At 36.4% G+C, this 17647-nt stretch overlaps 1 protein-coding gene across 9 annotated transcripts in view; it reads left to right on the top strand.

Annotated features, from left to right (window-relative positions):
* Positions 1-17647, top strand: part of FHOD3 (formin homology 2 domain containing 3) — a 740814-nt gene that overhangs the window by 655645 nt on the left and 67522 nt on the right. For all 9 annotated transcript variants that reach the window (XM_074203815.1, XM_074203820.1, XM_074203819.1 and 6 more), the window contains 2 exons: positions 849-1735; positions 15279-15437. In XM_074203815.1, coding sequence (XP_074059916.1) covers positions 849-1735; positions 15279-15437 — 1046 coding nt within the window. The remainder of the gene's footprint in view (positions 1-848; positions 1736-15278; positions 15438-17647) is intronic.

Here is a 17647-nt window from a genome sequence, read left to right as displayed (position 1 = left end):
AGGTTCATTTTGATTTAGTTCCCCATGCTATTTCAAATAGATCATCTCTTAATATTTGTTTCCTAAATTTATTTAATCTGTGAAAGTGAACAAGGGTTCTCAGAATATGGAATAAGAAAAGTATACTTTAGAAATTTTATTAACAATGAAGACCTTCATTCTTCTTGGGTAGATTAGAGTATGGTAGTTTGAATTAAGGTCTTCATAAGTTTGAATCAAAGAATAATAAGATAAGGTCCTTTGGCTATAGTCTTTTGTATGCTAGTGACAAATTGGAAATGTCTAGAGGCATCCTTTATTTCCTTATTCTACTAAGAGACGTGTTCAGGGAGCCCTTGATTCAGAGGATACCCAAGGATCTTATCCCTTCAGAGTCAACAGCAGACACTGATCTTAACTTAAGAAATCTCCAACCTTGAGACTGAGTGTAATGAACCGAAGAAAAGAAATAAAAGATGTAGAATCATTAAAAAAGGTCTTTGGGAGATTCAAAGCAAGGATCCACCAGCCATGACCATTCAAAGAAAACAATGAGGAACCACTGTCTTAGAAATTCTCAAAACAATATGATCTTCATGGCTGGCAGAGGGATTGGGTTATAAGACGTTGTTGGGAGAGAGCAGAAATTCCTTCCATTTGCCCATTAAAGAATCAGTTATTTAGAAGTAGCTATATAGAAGCATCATGCCTCTGAAAGAAAACCATCTTGATTTATATGTAGGTGCTGATGGACCAAATGTGTATCCTGCCAAAATGTCGTTAGCCTCATTTGTGTACATTTCTATATGTGCTTGTTGATTTAGATCCCTTCTGCTACTTTTTCATTAATTATGCTTGTATAATTTCAGGTCTATGGTCACAGACCATTCAGGATGCTGGTGTAAATGAGCAGTGTAGCAACATTCTCAACAATAAGCGATTTATGCTGGATATGTTGTATGCCCATAATAAAAAACCCAAGGATGAAGAAGAGAAAGAGCCGGAGAAGGTGGAGGAGAGAAAGCAGACAGAAGAAGTTGAGGAGTCCATCACCGGTGTAGCCAGTAGAATCTCTGTTCTCCAGGCCAATGCACAAGCTAAAGAGGAGAATGTCAAAAAGATGGAGATTGAAAGTTTGGATAATCAGGGCAGCGTGAAAGCCTTTGCTGAGAAGTTCAACAGTGGTGAGCTAATGAAAGGCACAGCCTCATCAGAGACAGGAATGGGTGAACAAGTCTCTGAAAAGACACAAGCACAACCAAAGAAGGAGTCGGACTACATTTGGGATCAGCTCATGGCAAATCCTAGGGAACTGAAAATCAAAGAGATGGACTTTACAGACTTAGGAGATGATGATGACATAGATGTTTTGGATATGGATTGGGGTCCTAGGGACTCACTTATTCCTCCTCCTCCACCTCCACCTTCCTTTTTGTGTTTGCCTCCACCTCCCCCACCCCCTCTTTTTGATTGCTCATCTCCAGCTCCAGCCCCTGCTAATTTATTGGCTCCTCCCCCAATGTTTGGCACTCCTCAGGGTTTAGGGTGGCCCCAGGTTCCTAGGGGTCAGCCAGCATTCACAAAGAAGAAGAAAACCATCCGTCTCTTTTGGAATGAGGTGCGGCCATTTGAGTGGCAGTGTAAAAACAAACGCTGCAGAGAATTCCTGTGGTCGAAACTGGAACCCATTAAAGTGGATACTTCCAAACTGGAGCACCTCTTTGAGTCTAAATCCAAGGAACTGTCTGTCACAAAGGTACCTCTAACATCTAGCTTATTCCTTTAATTTGTGCCATATCTTTTCATCGTTTGATAAGCCCTACCACTCTGTAGTTCACAAAATACTTTAATACTCCCTTACATTTACTATTCATTTTGAAACATCAGTTTATCATTACCATCCTAGATACAAGTTCAATGATTCTTGGTCTTTAGCTTTGTTTTAGTTGGTGAGGACCTGGACTGCGTGGGTTGTAGTTAGTGAACATTAACCAAAGTGGTTATCTAGAACCCAAATGGTCCAGTTGGGAAGAAGGAAAATACAATTAAAAATATGAGCCAGATAGTAGTCACATTAACCAATTAGGAAATAAAAAACTTCTCACTTACTAGAAATAGTGCTGCTCAGTTGTTTCAACTATGGCTGATACTTTGTGACCTCATTTCGGTTTTTCGTGGCAGATACTGAAGTGGTTTGTCATTTCCTTCTCTAGCTCATTTTATAGATAAGGAAACTGAGGCAAAGAGTTAAGTGACTTGACCTTTCATACATCTAGTAACTGAGGCCAAATTTGAACTCAGGAAGATGAGATTTCCTAACTTCAGGCCCAGCCCAGAAATGACAATAAATCAATATGGTCAATAAATATAGTGATCTGTTCAACCTAATTTAGCATTAGATAATTTGGACATTGATAAATAATTAGGTTGCAACTCCGTGTCTACAAAAGATGTATTGTATCTCAAATGACATTTCTTTAAGTAATCTCTTGAATAGGCTTAAAGAATGCCAAAAATATGAACCTTTCCAAATAATCTAATCTCTATGCTTTGAATTGAGTAGAGAGAAGATGTCATTGGACTGACAGAAGTTTGTGGGTTATAGCTGAATGGTATTGCACATATGAATTACATTTCATATTTCAGGTTACTAAAATTAAGATAACTCACTATAAGGTATCTAGCATGTGTGACAAAAGTTAATATAGGGAACTGAGAAAATAATGCTCTTCTAATAGGCTGAATGGCATAGTTCTAATGATTCATTTAGTTAAAAAAAAGATCCTAGCTAAGACACTAAGATAGATAGGTTTCTCATCTTTAAAAGTAGGCCAAGAACTTTTCATCAATGTACACTGCAGTCTTGAAAATATTCAATTATCCATAAAATTCTATTCAAGCTGCAAAATGTCCTTTGTCACCACCCACATTTATTTCTCCCTCTTAATGAAACAAGGTTTGCAGAAGCACTCTGCCAAGTACACAGTCATCTACAAATATCAAATGTTGTCTCCACTAATTCATTCTTCCTCCTTCTCATGCTGTACATCACTTCTTTCAATGACTATATTTGCTAGATAAGCTTTAAGCAAAAATACTCCATATTTCCCCATAGACACAGATTCCCATAAGGATCAAATACATATGAAATAGAAAAGCTCAAACATACAAAATTTTATGCATTGTTAATCTCCACTAATCCTATGCTTTTCGGGGAGGAGGGAAGGAGAAAGGGGTAGCATGGAAGGGTTTGATCATCTGATTACTGTATATTACCCTAAATAAGTGACTCCTGAATAGCTATTTAAGGGGAGTAGAGCCCTGAATTCCTATTCTATATGAGGGTCTCTAAACTTCTTGCAGTGCTCAGCCCAATCATTTCTGTTTGGACAGATTGTGGACAATCTGTGAGCAGTAGAGCGTCAGACTTGCTTTCCAGGCACATGGCCAGGAACTGCCAACAATCCTTCACTCCCATCTTTATTCCTCATTGGGATTTCCCCGTGGTGAACTAAAAGGACCTGCTACGCCACTGCTTATACACTCTTAGGGATTTAAATGTTAGTAAGACACAAAGTTATTACAGAGTCACTAGAGAAGGTACAGGTCTACAGTCGATCTATTAGGACCTCCTACTCAACCAATGCAGGAAGATCTGCTCCATTTGAAAGTAAATCAATTCTCAGAATTAAGGTTTGTATCATAGAGAATATGAACTTAAATTGAGCTATGATTTCTGACAACTTATTTCAAATCCACCACACTGTGTGGTATAGAAAGGTTTGTTGTGATTGGCTTTAGTTGTTTCACAAATTTTTCTTTTATCAGATGCCTCCTTCCAACAAACGTGTGTAGGTGCCTGCTTTCTCTCTCTTTCTCTCCCTCCCTCACACACACACACACACACACAAAGTGAAAACCCAACTGACCCATTCTAAATTACCTACTTTTGTTTCACAACAATGAAAATCTCCATGTGAAAATGAAATATAATTAGATTTTTCACAAAAGGGAGTGTCTCATCAGAAATACTGTCTTTTGCTAGAGAGCCATGTTGGTAGGATAGTTGCTATAGTCAAAGAATTCATCAGCTATATACTGCTAACTAGTGATGAATTCCTCCAAATTTATCTAGACCAGCCTTTGGATAACAGATTTTCTCTTTTCACTAGAGTTTTATTTGAATTAAACCTTTCTAGGTATGGCAAAACCTGCCACAGTTTTCCCTCTGTCAGTCTAGTTTTTGAGGTTCTGTTGTCACCTTCACAACACCATAAAGTAGAGGAATTTCGTGGAGATGATGAAGAAAAGCCTCTCTCAAAGATGCAGTCCTAGTAGGTAACTAAAGACACAATTTTTGTTATGTACATCAAATATTTTATGTAAAGATACCAGTGACCTATTATCAATGCTATGGTGACTCCAGCTTATCTAGGAAGTGACAAGACACTCATTGAATTCTAAGTGCTGTTATTTAAAAGATAATTGATAAGGGATATGAATACATCAGTGACTATAGAAAATATTTTTAGCTGCTAAAAATGAGTTGATTATTACTGATATCAAGCCGAAAACTTTGGTCTCATTAACCCATTAACTCAATCAGCAGAGGTGTCACCTAGATGATGTTTTTGTATTGTGCCAGTTTAACTCTGCTTCATTAGATTCCCATTGGTCTAGGTGGAAAAACTGATTTAACTAGTGAAAACAGGGATTATTAATCACCAATGGGAAGAAACTAACATTGGCAGAGGGTAGGGAAGAGGAGAAAGAAGTAACCGTTTAGCAATGAGGAAACATAAAACTTTATTTGTTTTTTAAAAGGAAGAAGCATGACTAAATGACTTCCCCAGGAAACCCTGAGTATGTGACCCATATAAGTACTTTGCATTTTTGGAATCATTATGACACGGCTTTTTGTAGAACATGTCAAGAAAAGAATTATCAGTACTTAGTGTATCTTAAAAAGTTACTGGGTTAAAGTTAAATTTCCAATAAAGACAAGCTCATCATTATTTGGAGCAGATTCATGCTTTAGGTACGGTTGATTACTTGAACTCTTAAGATCCTTTTTAACACTATGACATAATACCTCTCTCTGATCTAACAGCATATTATATAACTCAGCTCCAGATTATACATATAAAACTAAGAGAATATGTAGATCAATTTACTGAGACTCATTCCAACGCAACTTGAAATAAAACACAGTTCATTACTTTTAGGTGTAGCTGGTGGGTAAGTGCAAATTAAGGATATGAAAAAGAAAGATTAAATTAAAAGTAAATGAAATTTATTTTAGATTAACATGCATTAAAATAGGAAAAAAAGTTATCCTAAAGGAGTAACTCCATTTTTTGGCTTGTGTTACTTGATACAGATGTGACCAATTTTACTTCTGTTTCTAATCCTTAACTGTGATTTCCATAAAACACAGCTATAAACAGCCACTTCCTAATTCTGGCTCTCAAGAAGTTTTTTATTAAACACAATAGAGTGTACAAAAATAAAATAAAATAGACTTCACATGGCAGCATATAACACAGGGGAGTCATTTGAATTTAGGACAGAAAACTTGCACCAAGAGAGAGTTATGATTATAATCATCAAAGCAATTTGCCCCTCCCCACCTGTTCCTTATCCCAGTAAAGAAGGAAGTCTATTTGCTAGGTTACTGATGATGCCAAATGTATGACAATGGCTTAATTGGACTGATAAGATAGCTCTCTCTCCCCCCTCATGGATTGTGGAACATGGATCTATATATTGTTTTTTTATCTTGCTAATTTAGATATTAGAGGGAGAGAGAGAGAGAAAAACAGAGGCAGAGACAGAATAAGAGAGGAAAAAAGAACAAGAGTATAAGTTAATTTTAAAACAAGCTAGTGATTGATGGAAAGAATCTCAATCTGAGGTGGGGAGGGATCAGGAGGCTTGGGTAATCCTCTGAGACTTAGAGCAAGTCACTTAATATTTAAATCTCAGTTTCTCCTTTTGTAAAATGAGAAGCTTCCAATAGGAAATCTCTTAAAGTCCTTCCCCCTCCCCCCCAACATTCTATGGAACTTTTTTTTTCCTCTGCAAAGAAGTATAAACAATATATTGGGTTTCATTATTTTGTACTTCTACTGTTGGTCTATGTTTAGAATTTTGAGCTTGATTGATGCTGCTCAGCTTTCCATGTCCCAGAGAAGAGAAAGTGGAAGTAACCAAGGTTCAATTGAGAAGAAACTGTGTGTCATTGACTTTGGGGTGGGGGCTGTTTGGTACTAATGACCAGTTAGAAACTAGGACTAGGTTACAAGTAGAAATCACTTAATAAGTGATTTAGGTGAACTTTGGAGGCAGAAGCCCATAAATATTGGGAATAACTGTATGAACTGAGGAATTTTATCCAGTGTTCTATAGATTTTCTCATCTCTTAAAAAAATGAAAACAGCAAAGCATTCTCACCATTACATGGGAAATTAGCATTTGTGTTGATTATATAGAAAAGTGTAGATTTCAAACAGTATTTTATATTTCTATATTTAAAGTCTTCAATAAAATTGTCTTTACATCCTGTTATTCCTCTATATTATGCTATATAATATTGTAATAGTGTGGTATATAAGTGGACAGAGAACAAAAGACCTGAGTTTGAGTTACACAACTGTGATCCAGGGCAGGTAATTTGACCTCTTGCATGTAGACAGCTCTCTAAGAGAGCAAAAAAGATGCTGACCTGAATTGGTAGGAGTTTCCTTATGATGGGTTCCCATGCCAGGGGAAATTCCAAATCCAGTCACTCTTCCAATTCTATTATATTATGATGAATTAATTATAAGAGGCAAGATGATGGATCAGACAGTCAGCTTCACAGTCAGGCTGCCAAAGTTCAGGTCCTTTCTCTGATATATCAACTCCTCGATCCTGAACAAGTCAATTAACCTTCAGAATTTTAGGGATTCAGGTGCTCAAATGACTTGCTCAAAGTTCAGCCCTATTAAGTGGGTAAAACCACGATTTAAATCCGTGTTTTCTGGTTCAGACTTCAGTTATTAACTGTCTTTTCTTGTGTGAATTTAAATAGGTGAGATCTAAGACTTGTGGAGTTAGAAGAGGACAGGGAAGAGCAAAGGTAGAGGACAGGGAAGAGCAAAGGTAGAGACCAGATTCAGCTGGGGAAGAATACCTTGTGCTTAGATGCAAGGTAAAATCTTAAGTCCCAATGGATGGATAGTAAAATTTCCTTTCTCAGATTCCTTCCTCCCACCCCTTGACAACTTATATACCTATTGAGGGGAAAGAAAAACACTGTCTTCTCCTTAAAGGGGAATATATAATTCCCAGTTCATAGGCAAACTAGCCATGAATAAGTGCTACAAGAGATAAGAGGAGGCAGAAAAACAGATTAATTTTTTTTTCCATTGACTAGTTTCTTTCTCTTTTGAACCTTTCATGTGGACCAGACAGAAATCTGGATTCAAATCCAGTCAAACACTGACTGTGTGACCCTGGGCAAATGACTGATCTCTCCCTCTGCTTTGGTAACTGGAGTTTCCCCACCTGGAATTCATTACTATGAAATAACAAACCACACCATATCAATGGAATCTCAGATTTAGACCAAAGAAGAGGGTTCAGGTGGAAAAGGATAGTGATTTTGGTTTATCCCAGGTGATTTCAGTGCTTATATTGATATGTTTAATTTTAGTTAAGTTACAATAAGAAAGAATAAATAATAATAAATGAATATATATTTATTTAAAAATAAGAAACCATCACCTCTAAGTTTAGTTGAGATAAATTTTTCTAATAAGATAATGGTGATGCACCTCTTTTAAAAAGAAATTCTAAATACACTTGAATGAGAATACTTGACCCTTCAAATGACAGGTAGAATCAGTGTTTTTGTTGTTCAATTGTGGCCTACTCTATGTGGCCCTATTTGAGATTTTCTTGGCAGAGATACTGAAGTTGTCTGCCATTCCTTCTACAACTCATTTTTGTAGAAGAAACCAAGGCAAACAGTTGAGTGACTTGCCCAGGGTCACACAGCTAGAAAGTGTCTGAGGTCAGATTTACACTCAGGTCTCCCTAGCTTTAAGCAAGATACTCTATCTACTGTGCTAACTAACCAGAGTCAGTATTCTTGGTGTGCATAGATAGAATTTAAGATAATTTATTGATCCCTAAAATCTTGAATGGCAGACTGGATTAGAAGATGCCAAAAGTTATAAAAAGAAAGATAAACCAGTTTATCAAAAAACATTTATTTAAATACTGAGGATACAAAGAGAGGCAAAAGATAATCCCAGCTCTTAGAGAGCTCAGAGTGTAGTAAGGAAAACATGATTTACTCTGGACAAGCATAATGACACAATGAATATAGTGCTGGGCCTGGAGCACTCATCTTTGTGAGTTGATAGTGAGAGGATATACCACTACTGCCTCAGTTTCCTCATCTGTAGATGATCAGGAGGAAGAAATAGCAAAGTACTCTAGTATCCTTGCCAAAAAAAAAAATCTCAAATGGGGTCACAAAAAAGGACACATGAAAATGACTAAACTACCACAAACTATACAAACAAGCTAAGGACAGGATAAATTGAAAATAATCAGCAAAATTAATAGATATAAGGGAGATGGGGAAAGGCTTCCTAGTTGAAAAAAGGCAGTGTCTTATTTTAGATATGAAAAAGATAAACAAGTAAATATTTTAGCAGCTTGATATAGGGCACAAACTTAGTCCTAGGAACTTTTTATTTCCTTTAACCCTAATTATGATATTTAATGGCAGGTGTGTCCAACTTCAATGAGGCCCTCAAAGCCAATTCAGGTGGCATTATTAGATTTTATTATTATACTCATTGGTAATATGGGTAGTAATAAACAAAAATTAAATTCTATATGTGGTCCTTGACAAGTTTTTGTTGGGTAATGTGACCCAGAATAGCTAAAAGGTTGGATATACATGTTTTTATGATTTATAAATATAGAATAAAAATAGTTGATTATAGCACTGTTATTTAAATAAAATGTTTAAATGAATGAAGATAGGGTAGGTAGGAAGTAATAGACTGGAAATCTCCCACTACCATCACCATGGTGCTAGGCATCCATGCTTTAACTTTGATTCATTCTTTAGCTCCTTATTAAAGAATATGCTGACCCAATAGCTCCTGGTTAATCTTCAAGTGTCCTCAAGACTGGTGGCTGTGTCAAAGAGCATTGATAAATAAACAATGAAGAGTAATCCATCCTTGGGCTATAAGAAGTGAGCAGAAGGAGCATCAAGCTCAGCCCCTTGCCAATCACAGGAGTATGTAAAGATCAACCAAGAGCTGCTGATCTCCCACGTTCTTCTGACTCCTACTTAAGAAGCCAAAATACTCATGCCCAACCCCATGGGAAGTACTCTAGTCCAATATAGTTCCCCATAGAGGTGTGATTATTACAAATCCCTTTCCCCAAGGTATACCCACCTGAAGTAGACCTACCCACAATGCCTGTGTTACTTCTACCAATCACTATTCTTCCCCAGGAATGGCTACCTGAACTGCAGACATGGGAGAAATCTTAAAAATAGAGCCTGTGCTACAATCTCAATCACTTTAGTGGCAGATATATAGTGAAGTGTAAGTGAGGTCTCCAAAGTGGAAAGTAGAGCACAGAAGTATAAGAAAATGATGAGAGTGGAAACTTTGAAGTGAAATAAATACAACTTTTGGGAAGGGGGAATTGTTTTTCTCTCCCTTCGGCTTCCCAGTCCTTCCTACCTTGCTTCACATTAACATAAGGATAATTCCCATCTCAGAATTTCACCTTTTGAGCAGAGGAGAAACATTTAGCATGCTAAAAAGTTTTCAGAGTGTTTTCCTCATAACTATCCAAGTAAAATTAAGCACTATTCCTATTTTACAAGAGAGGGAACTGAGTCTCAAAAAGGTGAGACTTGGCTAGATTATTACAGTAAACTCCAAAATTGGGCTTCAATCCAGGATTCTTTTTACTGTATCACTGAAAGTATCCTACATTTTCCATTTTCATACAGAAGGTGATGCTTGAACTAAATTTTGAAAGACATCAGAGACTCCAAAACCTATGAGACTTGCCATTGGTGCTAAAGAATATTTTGTAGGAAGCCACCCTCTCCTTCATGACAGTAAACTCAAAAAGCTTTGATATTTAGCCCCAAGCATGCCCAGTCCCTGTGATTTAGTTGCATCTGATTTGTTAGAATTTTCTGCTTTTACCATTGTTTAATCTGACACTTCTAACTTATAAACAACAAAGATGACTTTATCATCTTTAACATTTCTCTCATTCAAGACTTCAAAGACTTCTCTCCCTTTGTGTTCAAGTCTATGCTGGAATGCAAACTCAATTTTTCTAGTCTCAAGACCTTCTACACTCTTAAAAATTGAATATTCCCCAAAGAACTGTTAATATGGGCTATATCTATCAATATTTAGCATATTAGTAGTTTAAATATTTTAGACTTTGCTGAAGCTATGAAAGGGTCTCAGTGATTGCCATAGGTACTTAGACCACACTTTGAGAACCTGTGATATAATCTAGAGGGACTTGAATTTGAAGTCAGTAATACTAGAGTGTAGATCCTGCTTCATACAATGGCTAGCATAACTCTGGACAAATCCCTTAACTTCTATGTGCATCAGTTCTCTTATAATGTAAAATAAGCACACTAGACTTGGTATCTTCTATCACTTCCAGCTTTAAATCCATGATCTCCATGGAGGACAAATCATTTTCCAACACCATAAGAATGAGGTGAGAAGCCCCTTTGACTCTCTTTGGAGTTTCCATCCAAATGTGAGCCGCTATTATTCTCATCAAAAAATACCTTTATTGTGGGCTTTGGAGTTCCTTGCAAGGTGTTGACTCTTTAAATTCTTTTTTAATTTGTCTATTTTCATATATATACATATATATATATATATATATATATATATATATATATATCCTACCACATACTATGAAATTTTCTCTTCTCTCTTAGGGAGGCTTTTTATTTTTTTTAAAAAAAGACCTTTTTAAAAAGTACCATTTAAATATTCAATGTTTTGATTTGTTGTTTTTAAGCTTTTGGTACCCTTAATTCTTAGCACATGTTTTCCTCTCCCTCTTTGCCATCCCCAGGCATCCAATAAGGCCTTTTTTAAAAAAGTCTCCAAGCTTCATGAGTTTTATTTACTATTTTTACTGCTCTTTTCTTGGTAGAAAAGTATCCTCATCTACAAAATGAGGGGAGTAGACTAGATGTATTCTAAGGAAATTTCCAGCTCTAAATGCTGTAATTCTAATGTTCAAATTAACCAAAGTTCTGTTTTATAAAATTGAATATAAAATACTCATTCAATTCAAGAATATATCCCAGGATATAATATACTAAAAGTATGTAAACTTAATTACATTATAATTCTTATTTAGTGGTAGTTCACTCCTAGATATTTCCTGTTCAGTTCCACTCACCAAATATTTATTCAGTGTTTACTGAATGTAGAATATTCATTATGTGCTTAATATGATCAGATTTTATATATAACACAATTCCCATCCTCATAGAATTTTGAGTCCTGTAGAAGATCAGAGGATAAAACTATATGAAGTTATAATTCACAATATTAAATAAGTGCATTAAAAAGTTTTAAAATAAAAGTGAGGTCAGAAAGCAAAGGTCCTTGCTAACTTCTCAGATCTAAGTCCAATGTACTTCCTTTCCATGTTGACCCAACTCTGTTCTTAGAAGTGATAATCAGTCTAATCCATACCCATATGTCTTCATTTCTTCCCAGTGAGGTACTCCACTGTCTATGGAAGTGATTGAAGTCTCCCAATTTCACCACCTGCTCTAATTTTGTAGCTTCTCTAATCCTATTTAATATTTCTAGTCTTAATTCATTATCCTGCTTGTGTGCTATATAAATTTCCATTACTATATGTGGTGTCTATCACTTAATAGGTTTGAATTTAATAATTATGCCCTCTAAAGGATTATTTCTTCATGAATTCTACTCCTGTAAGTCAAATAACAGCTACCAGGGAACTGGGAATAGGTGAAAGTCATTAACTTTGCTGACTAAACTATGGTTTCCTTTTTGCTGTTAAAATAAGGAAAAGAAAAACATTTTCATTAATAGTGAGCATAAATATAGTGCTTTAAAGTTTGCCAAGTTCTTTACAAATATTTTATTTTCACAACCACCCTGGGAGATGTGTTATTTTTCCCATTTCATAGATGAGAAAACTGAGACAGACATGGATTAAGTAACTTGCTCAGGGTCACAGACTGATGAAATATTTGAGATTGGATTTAAACTCAGGTCTTCTAGATAGCATGTGGCCCAGCTACCTAAACTAATCTCTAGCTTCCTGAAGACTCCTTGTTTCTATCTACAAAACAAAAATTTATAGGGAGATATTATGTTATAGAGCAGAGTGGGCTCTACTGCTGGGTTCTGCCTCTCTGTAGATGCATGATTCTGAACAAGTCACAAACACCCTGAGCCTCTTTCTTCATCTGTAAAATGCGAATTATCTTATTTGTACCTCCTTTATCAGGTTACTCTGTTGATTCTAAAGTGCAATATCAATTGGAGATGTTTTTGTCTGTTTTGAACTAGACATGTAATTTTACTGGTGAAGAAAATGCCAAATCACCTCAGAACCTCTGATAGAAAATTCCTTGACTTGCCCAAGGTCATTATCTCTCTGAGGGGGAATTTTAATCCACGTCTCTCAGATTCTGAGACCATTTCTCCAGACATTACATCATGATAGCTGTTACAGTTAAGATACAGAATATCTCTGCAAACTAGAATAATGGGTAGAATATATTAAAAATGATGAGGAATAAAAGTAAAGTCTTACACTTGAGTTCAAAAAATCAACTTCATGAAGGTACACAAGTTCTGTGGGGAGAAAAGGTTTGGTACTTCCATGAATGGTACCCTTAATATAAATCAATATTGTGCATATAAAGCAAAAATTTGACTGCATTAAGAGAGCCATAGTATCAATGACTTGGGAAGTGAAGGTCTTACTACTCAGATCATATCTGAAATGCATGATCAGTTTTAAACAGCAGCTTTTTAAAAGCACATTGATCAACTGGGGGAAGTCTAAATGCTTGTGATCAAGCTAAGAAAAAGGCATTATGATCATACCATACATGGATAGTTTGGAGAAGCTGGGGGTGTTTGTTTAGACCATTTATTTAGACTTTGAAGAGAAGGTTGGACACAATGATGGTCTTCAAGTATTTGAAGGGCTGTCATATAAAGGAGGAATTAGATTTGTTCTTCTTTGCCCCAGTGAATAGAACTGGGAACAATGGGTACAAATTACAGAGTGGCAGATTTAGGCTCAATGGTAAGGAAAAATCTCTTGACAATTACAATTATTCAGATATGGCAGTGGATTCTTTTGGAGAAAATAGTTTCTGTAGAGGCAGGCCCTGGGAAGAAAATTCAGTCATATAAAAGAACTGTTTGCTTATAGTTTCAGGTGATGGTCATATCAGCATTTTCCTCTTTTGCACCATCCCTCCAATTTATGCCTTCATTCAATATATTTTAACTGGCCCCAGCTCACTACCTAGTTGATCATTAAAGTTTTTGTTTGTTTGGCTTTGGTTTTGGTTTTGGTTTTTTATTTTCTTGCTCCAAATTCTGTGATCCTGTGAAATAGAAACTCGGTTCTGTTCTTTAAGAACCAGGATGATATGAGATGAGGATGATTGAGGTCATTGAGTCTCAAGTAGAAGATGCCATAAGCAATAAGGAACTTAGGGGATTTATTTTAATTTTTAAAAAATCTAAAAATAAAAAGGCAAGTTTATCCCAGCTGAGTAGCTTAAACAACAACATTTCTTTTGGAATTTAATTGTTTCAAAACACTGGCAGCCAGACTTCATAGGAAAAGTTCCTTTATCTTTCCCTCAAAACCCAGTTCCCTCAGCAATTCCCAAGGACTGGAATACCTTTCAGTTCTTCCTTCTTGAAAAAAGAAATGAGAGCATTTCATTGAGCTTCCATGAGCACATTTCTAAGAATCCAAAATCAGTCTTCTTCATTTAAATGTGCAAGTGACCTAGTTGAGTAGGAATGGAAAATGGCACTATAAGGGAACCAAGAACTGTTCAAAGTAGTGGCACCCAGGAAATTTCTCTTCTTTCCTTCTATTTGCTAACTCATAGGAATTCCAATTGGCATGTTATGATGCTATTATGGAAATTTTATTGTAGTGTCATTGCAAGCTAGGCCTTTCTGAACATTTGGCCCTATCTGTGTCAATGTTGACTACTTCTCTGTAAATAAACAAGGTAAGGAGGAGACCTTCAAATGCCAGAAGAACTGGGGGATGAAGAAAATTCAGCTCCCTACTGTAAGGAGCCTTTCTCTAGAGACTATTTGGAGTGTGCTCATTCCATTCATTCTAAAGAGTGTTCATCCAGTGCCAAAGCACCTAGACTTAAGGCTTTGAGAACAAACAGCCTCTACCCTTAAGATTTGGAATATGGTCAGAATTTGGTTTTCCTGATCACTAATTTTTTTCCTTACCATTATCAACCTTTAGCTCACTGCGTGTCCAAGGGCTTCTCTAAGACATGATGAAAATTCAGCCCTGAGGGGAATTTTGCAAATAGACAGGAAGAAGTCTTAGCCAAGCTTTTCTAGGTGTTCCCAGAGTGACCCCCTCACAAAATATAAGATGAGTTAGGTGTCCTCAGACCCTTTACTTTTGTTTTGTTTCTAATGTTCATCTTCCCTTCCTTTCCCTTCCATTTTGTTTCTGGTCTCTTCCCTCCCTTGTACCCCTCCTCTATTACTTTCCCCTCTTGATTTCCAAACAAACAAAATGTAAATCCCCTGAAAATCTAGAACCAAATAAAGCAAATGCTAGCACTTTTCACAATACCTAGCATGGGAAACTTTGTAGGTTTTAGTTTTGTTTCTAGTACTGCTTTAGAAATATAGAATTTGCCTTTTTCTTACCAACTATTACAATTACCTCCCTTCCCAAGGAAAATCCATTTTTTTTGTAATGTGTCTGACTCGCAAAGTTCCATTGCCTGACCCATGTTTGGCTTGCTCCCCACACTGACTCCTTGATCTCATACTGGTCAGTCGCCAGGCCTTCCTTCTCCTGGCTTTGAGCCCTTTGTTTTCCTCCCTAAATTGAAAATGAATAGTAAGTTGAAAGGCTTAACTTTTAACAGTTCCTTGATGAAAGGCACACAGCACCAAAGATTATGAATTAATCTTGAATTTTTCCTTTATTTTCTTACTAAGAAAACTGCTGCAGATGGAAAACGACAAGAAATCATTGTTTTGGATTCGAAGCGCAGTAATGCTATTAACATTGGTCTGACTGTGTTACCCCCTCCAAGGACAATCAAGATTGCCATTTTGAATTTTGATGAGTATGCTTTAAACAAAGAAGGCATTGAGGTAAGAGAAAATAAGGTACTTTATCTTGTCTGTTCAGTGGTATATTTATTATGGGAGGATGGATTGGTTCAACCTCAGATGCAGGAAAGATGTATATTCAAATCCCTCTTCTCTTTTTGATGCCTCTAGTCAATTTATTTGGTCTCTTAGAGCTCCAGGCATCTCTCTAACAACTTATGCTGCTCTGGTAAAAGGCGTCTTTTCACTGGGAGTTCCCTATCATTGAAATCACAGGTGCAGACTAAAAAAATAAATAAATACATTTATTACATATGGGACATATTGCAGAAGTATCTTTTTGATTGCTCTTAATACTATCACAGCAATAGGAGTCACTGAGGCTGAGCTTAAATCTCATCTTAAGTGTTTACTTCCTGTGAGCAGTGCACAGAGTTCTGGACTGGAAATCAGAGAGACTTGAGTTCAACTCCTGCCTCAGACAATAACTGGGTGACCTTTGACAAATCCTAAACCTTAGTTTCCTCATTTGTAAAATGGGATTGATAATAGTCCATATATTTCAGAGTTGTTAAGATCAAGTAAGGTAATATATACAAAACTCTTTGAAAGCCATAAATGTTAGCTTTTTTTGTTTTTAAAGGGGCAGCTAGGTGGCACAGTGGATAGAGAACTGGCTCTGAAGTCAGAAAGACAAATCTGGCCTCAGACACTTACTAGCTTTATGATCCTGGACAAGTCATTTAACCCTATTTGCCTCATTTTCCTACTCTGTATAAGGAGCTGGAGAAGGAAATGGCAAACCATTACCTTTGCCAAGAAAAACCCAGATGGAGTCATGAAGAATCAGATACAATGGTAGAGAGAAGCAAAGTCCCATCACAGTTGATCATCACCCAATGTTGCCTTTAATGTATATAATGTTCTCCTAGTTCTTTCTGCTCACTTCACTCAGCATCTCTTCATGTAAATCTTTCCAGGAACTGAAATGTACTATTTCTTATGATTTGTTTGTTTGTCCTTCATTCTTGAAGAACAATGATATTGTATCACCTTCATATACCAAAATTTGTTCAGCCTTTCCCCAATTGATGGGCATCCCCTCAATTACTTCACCACCACAAAAAGAGCTGCTTAAATATTTTTGTACATGTGAATCTTTTCCCCCTTTTTATGATCTCTTTGGTCCATAAATTTATAAGAGTAAAGCTCTAGAGCTGAAAGGGCTCAAGATGATTGATCTTCCTAACTTCACTCCCTGTGTCATCTTACTGCAGTAGAATATAAACTCATTAAGGATATGAACTCTTTCATTTTTGTCTTTTTATTTCCTCTGATTAGTATAGTATTGACTACATTTGCTGTTGTTCATTCTTTCAATCATGTCCAACTCTTTGTGAACCCCTGGATCAGAGCATACACATGCTGTCCATGAGGTTTTCTTGGCAAAGATACTGGATTAGTTTGCAATTTCCTTCTCCAATGGATTAAGGCAAACAGAGATAAAAATGACTTAACCGGTAAGCTTCTGAATCAGATTTGAACTCAGGTCTTCCTGATTCCAGACCTGGCACACTAGCCACTAAGCTACCTAGTTACCTCCCAATACATAGCAAACACCTAATTAATGCTTATTGATTGATTGATTCCTTGCATTCTATCACACACATCCATGCCTTGGTATAGGTTTCCTGCCATCCCTGGAACTCTTTTACCTGCATCCTAGAATCTCATGTATCACGTCCTACAGAAAAGTCTTGTTAGTATTGTCTGTTTTTTAATTAATATTTTATTTGTTTTCCAATTATATACAATAATTTGTACCTATCATATTCTGTAAGTTTTGAATTTTACAACTTTTCTTCCACCCTCCCTTTCCTCTCCCCATCCCCCCCACAGAAGGCAATCTGAAAATCTTTAAATTGTTTCCATGCTATACGCTGATCGAAATTGAATGTTGGGAAAGAACTAAAATATTAGAGATAGCAAAATTATGTAGTACATAAGACACTTTTTAAAAAAAATTGGAGGTAATAGACTTTGGTCTTTGTTTAAAGTTCTTTCTCTGGGTACAGATGGTATTCTCTATCACATGTGCTCTAAAATTGTCCCTGATTAATGCATTGATGGAATGAGCAAGTCCATTAAGGTTAATCATCACCCCCATGTTGCTTTTAGGGTGTACAGTGTTCTTCTGGTTCTGCTCATCTCATTCAACATCAGTTCATGCAAGTCTTTCCAGGCTTCTCTGA

The sequence above is a fragment of the Macrotis lagotis genome, chromosome X (genome assembly GCF_037893015.1).
Source record: "Macrotis lagotis isolate mMagLag1 chromosome X, bilby.v1.9.chrom.fasta, whole genome shotgun sequence".
NCBI classification, from domain to species: Eukaryota; Metazoa; Chordata; class Mammalia; order Peramelemorphia; family Peramelidae; genus Macrotis; species Macrotis lagotis.
Note: the sequence above shows the minus strand (reverse complement) of the source record. Positions and strands in the feature narration are given on the sequence as shown.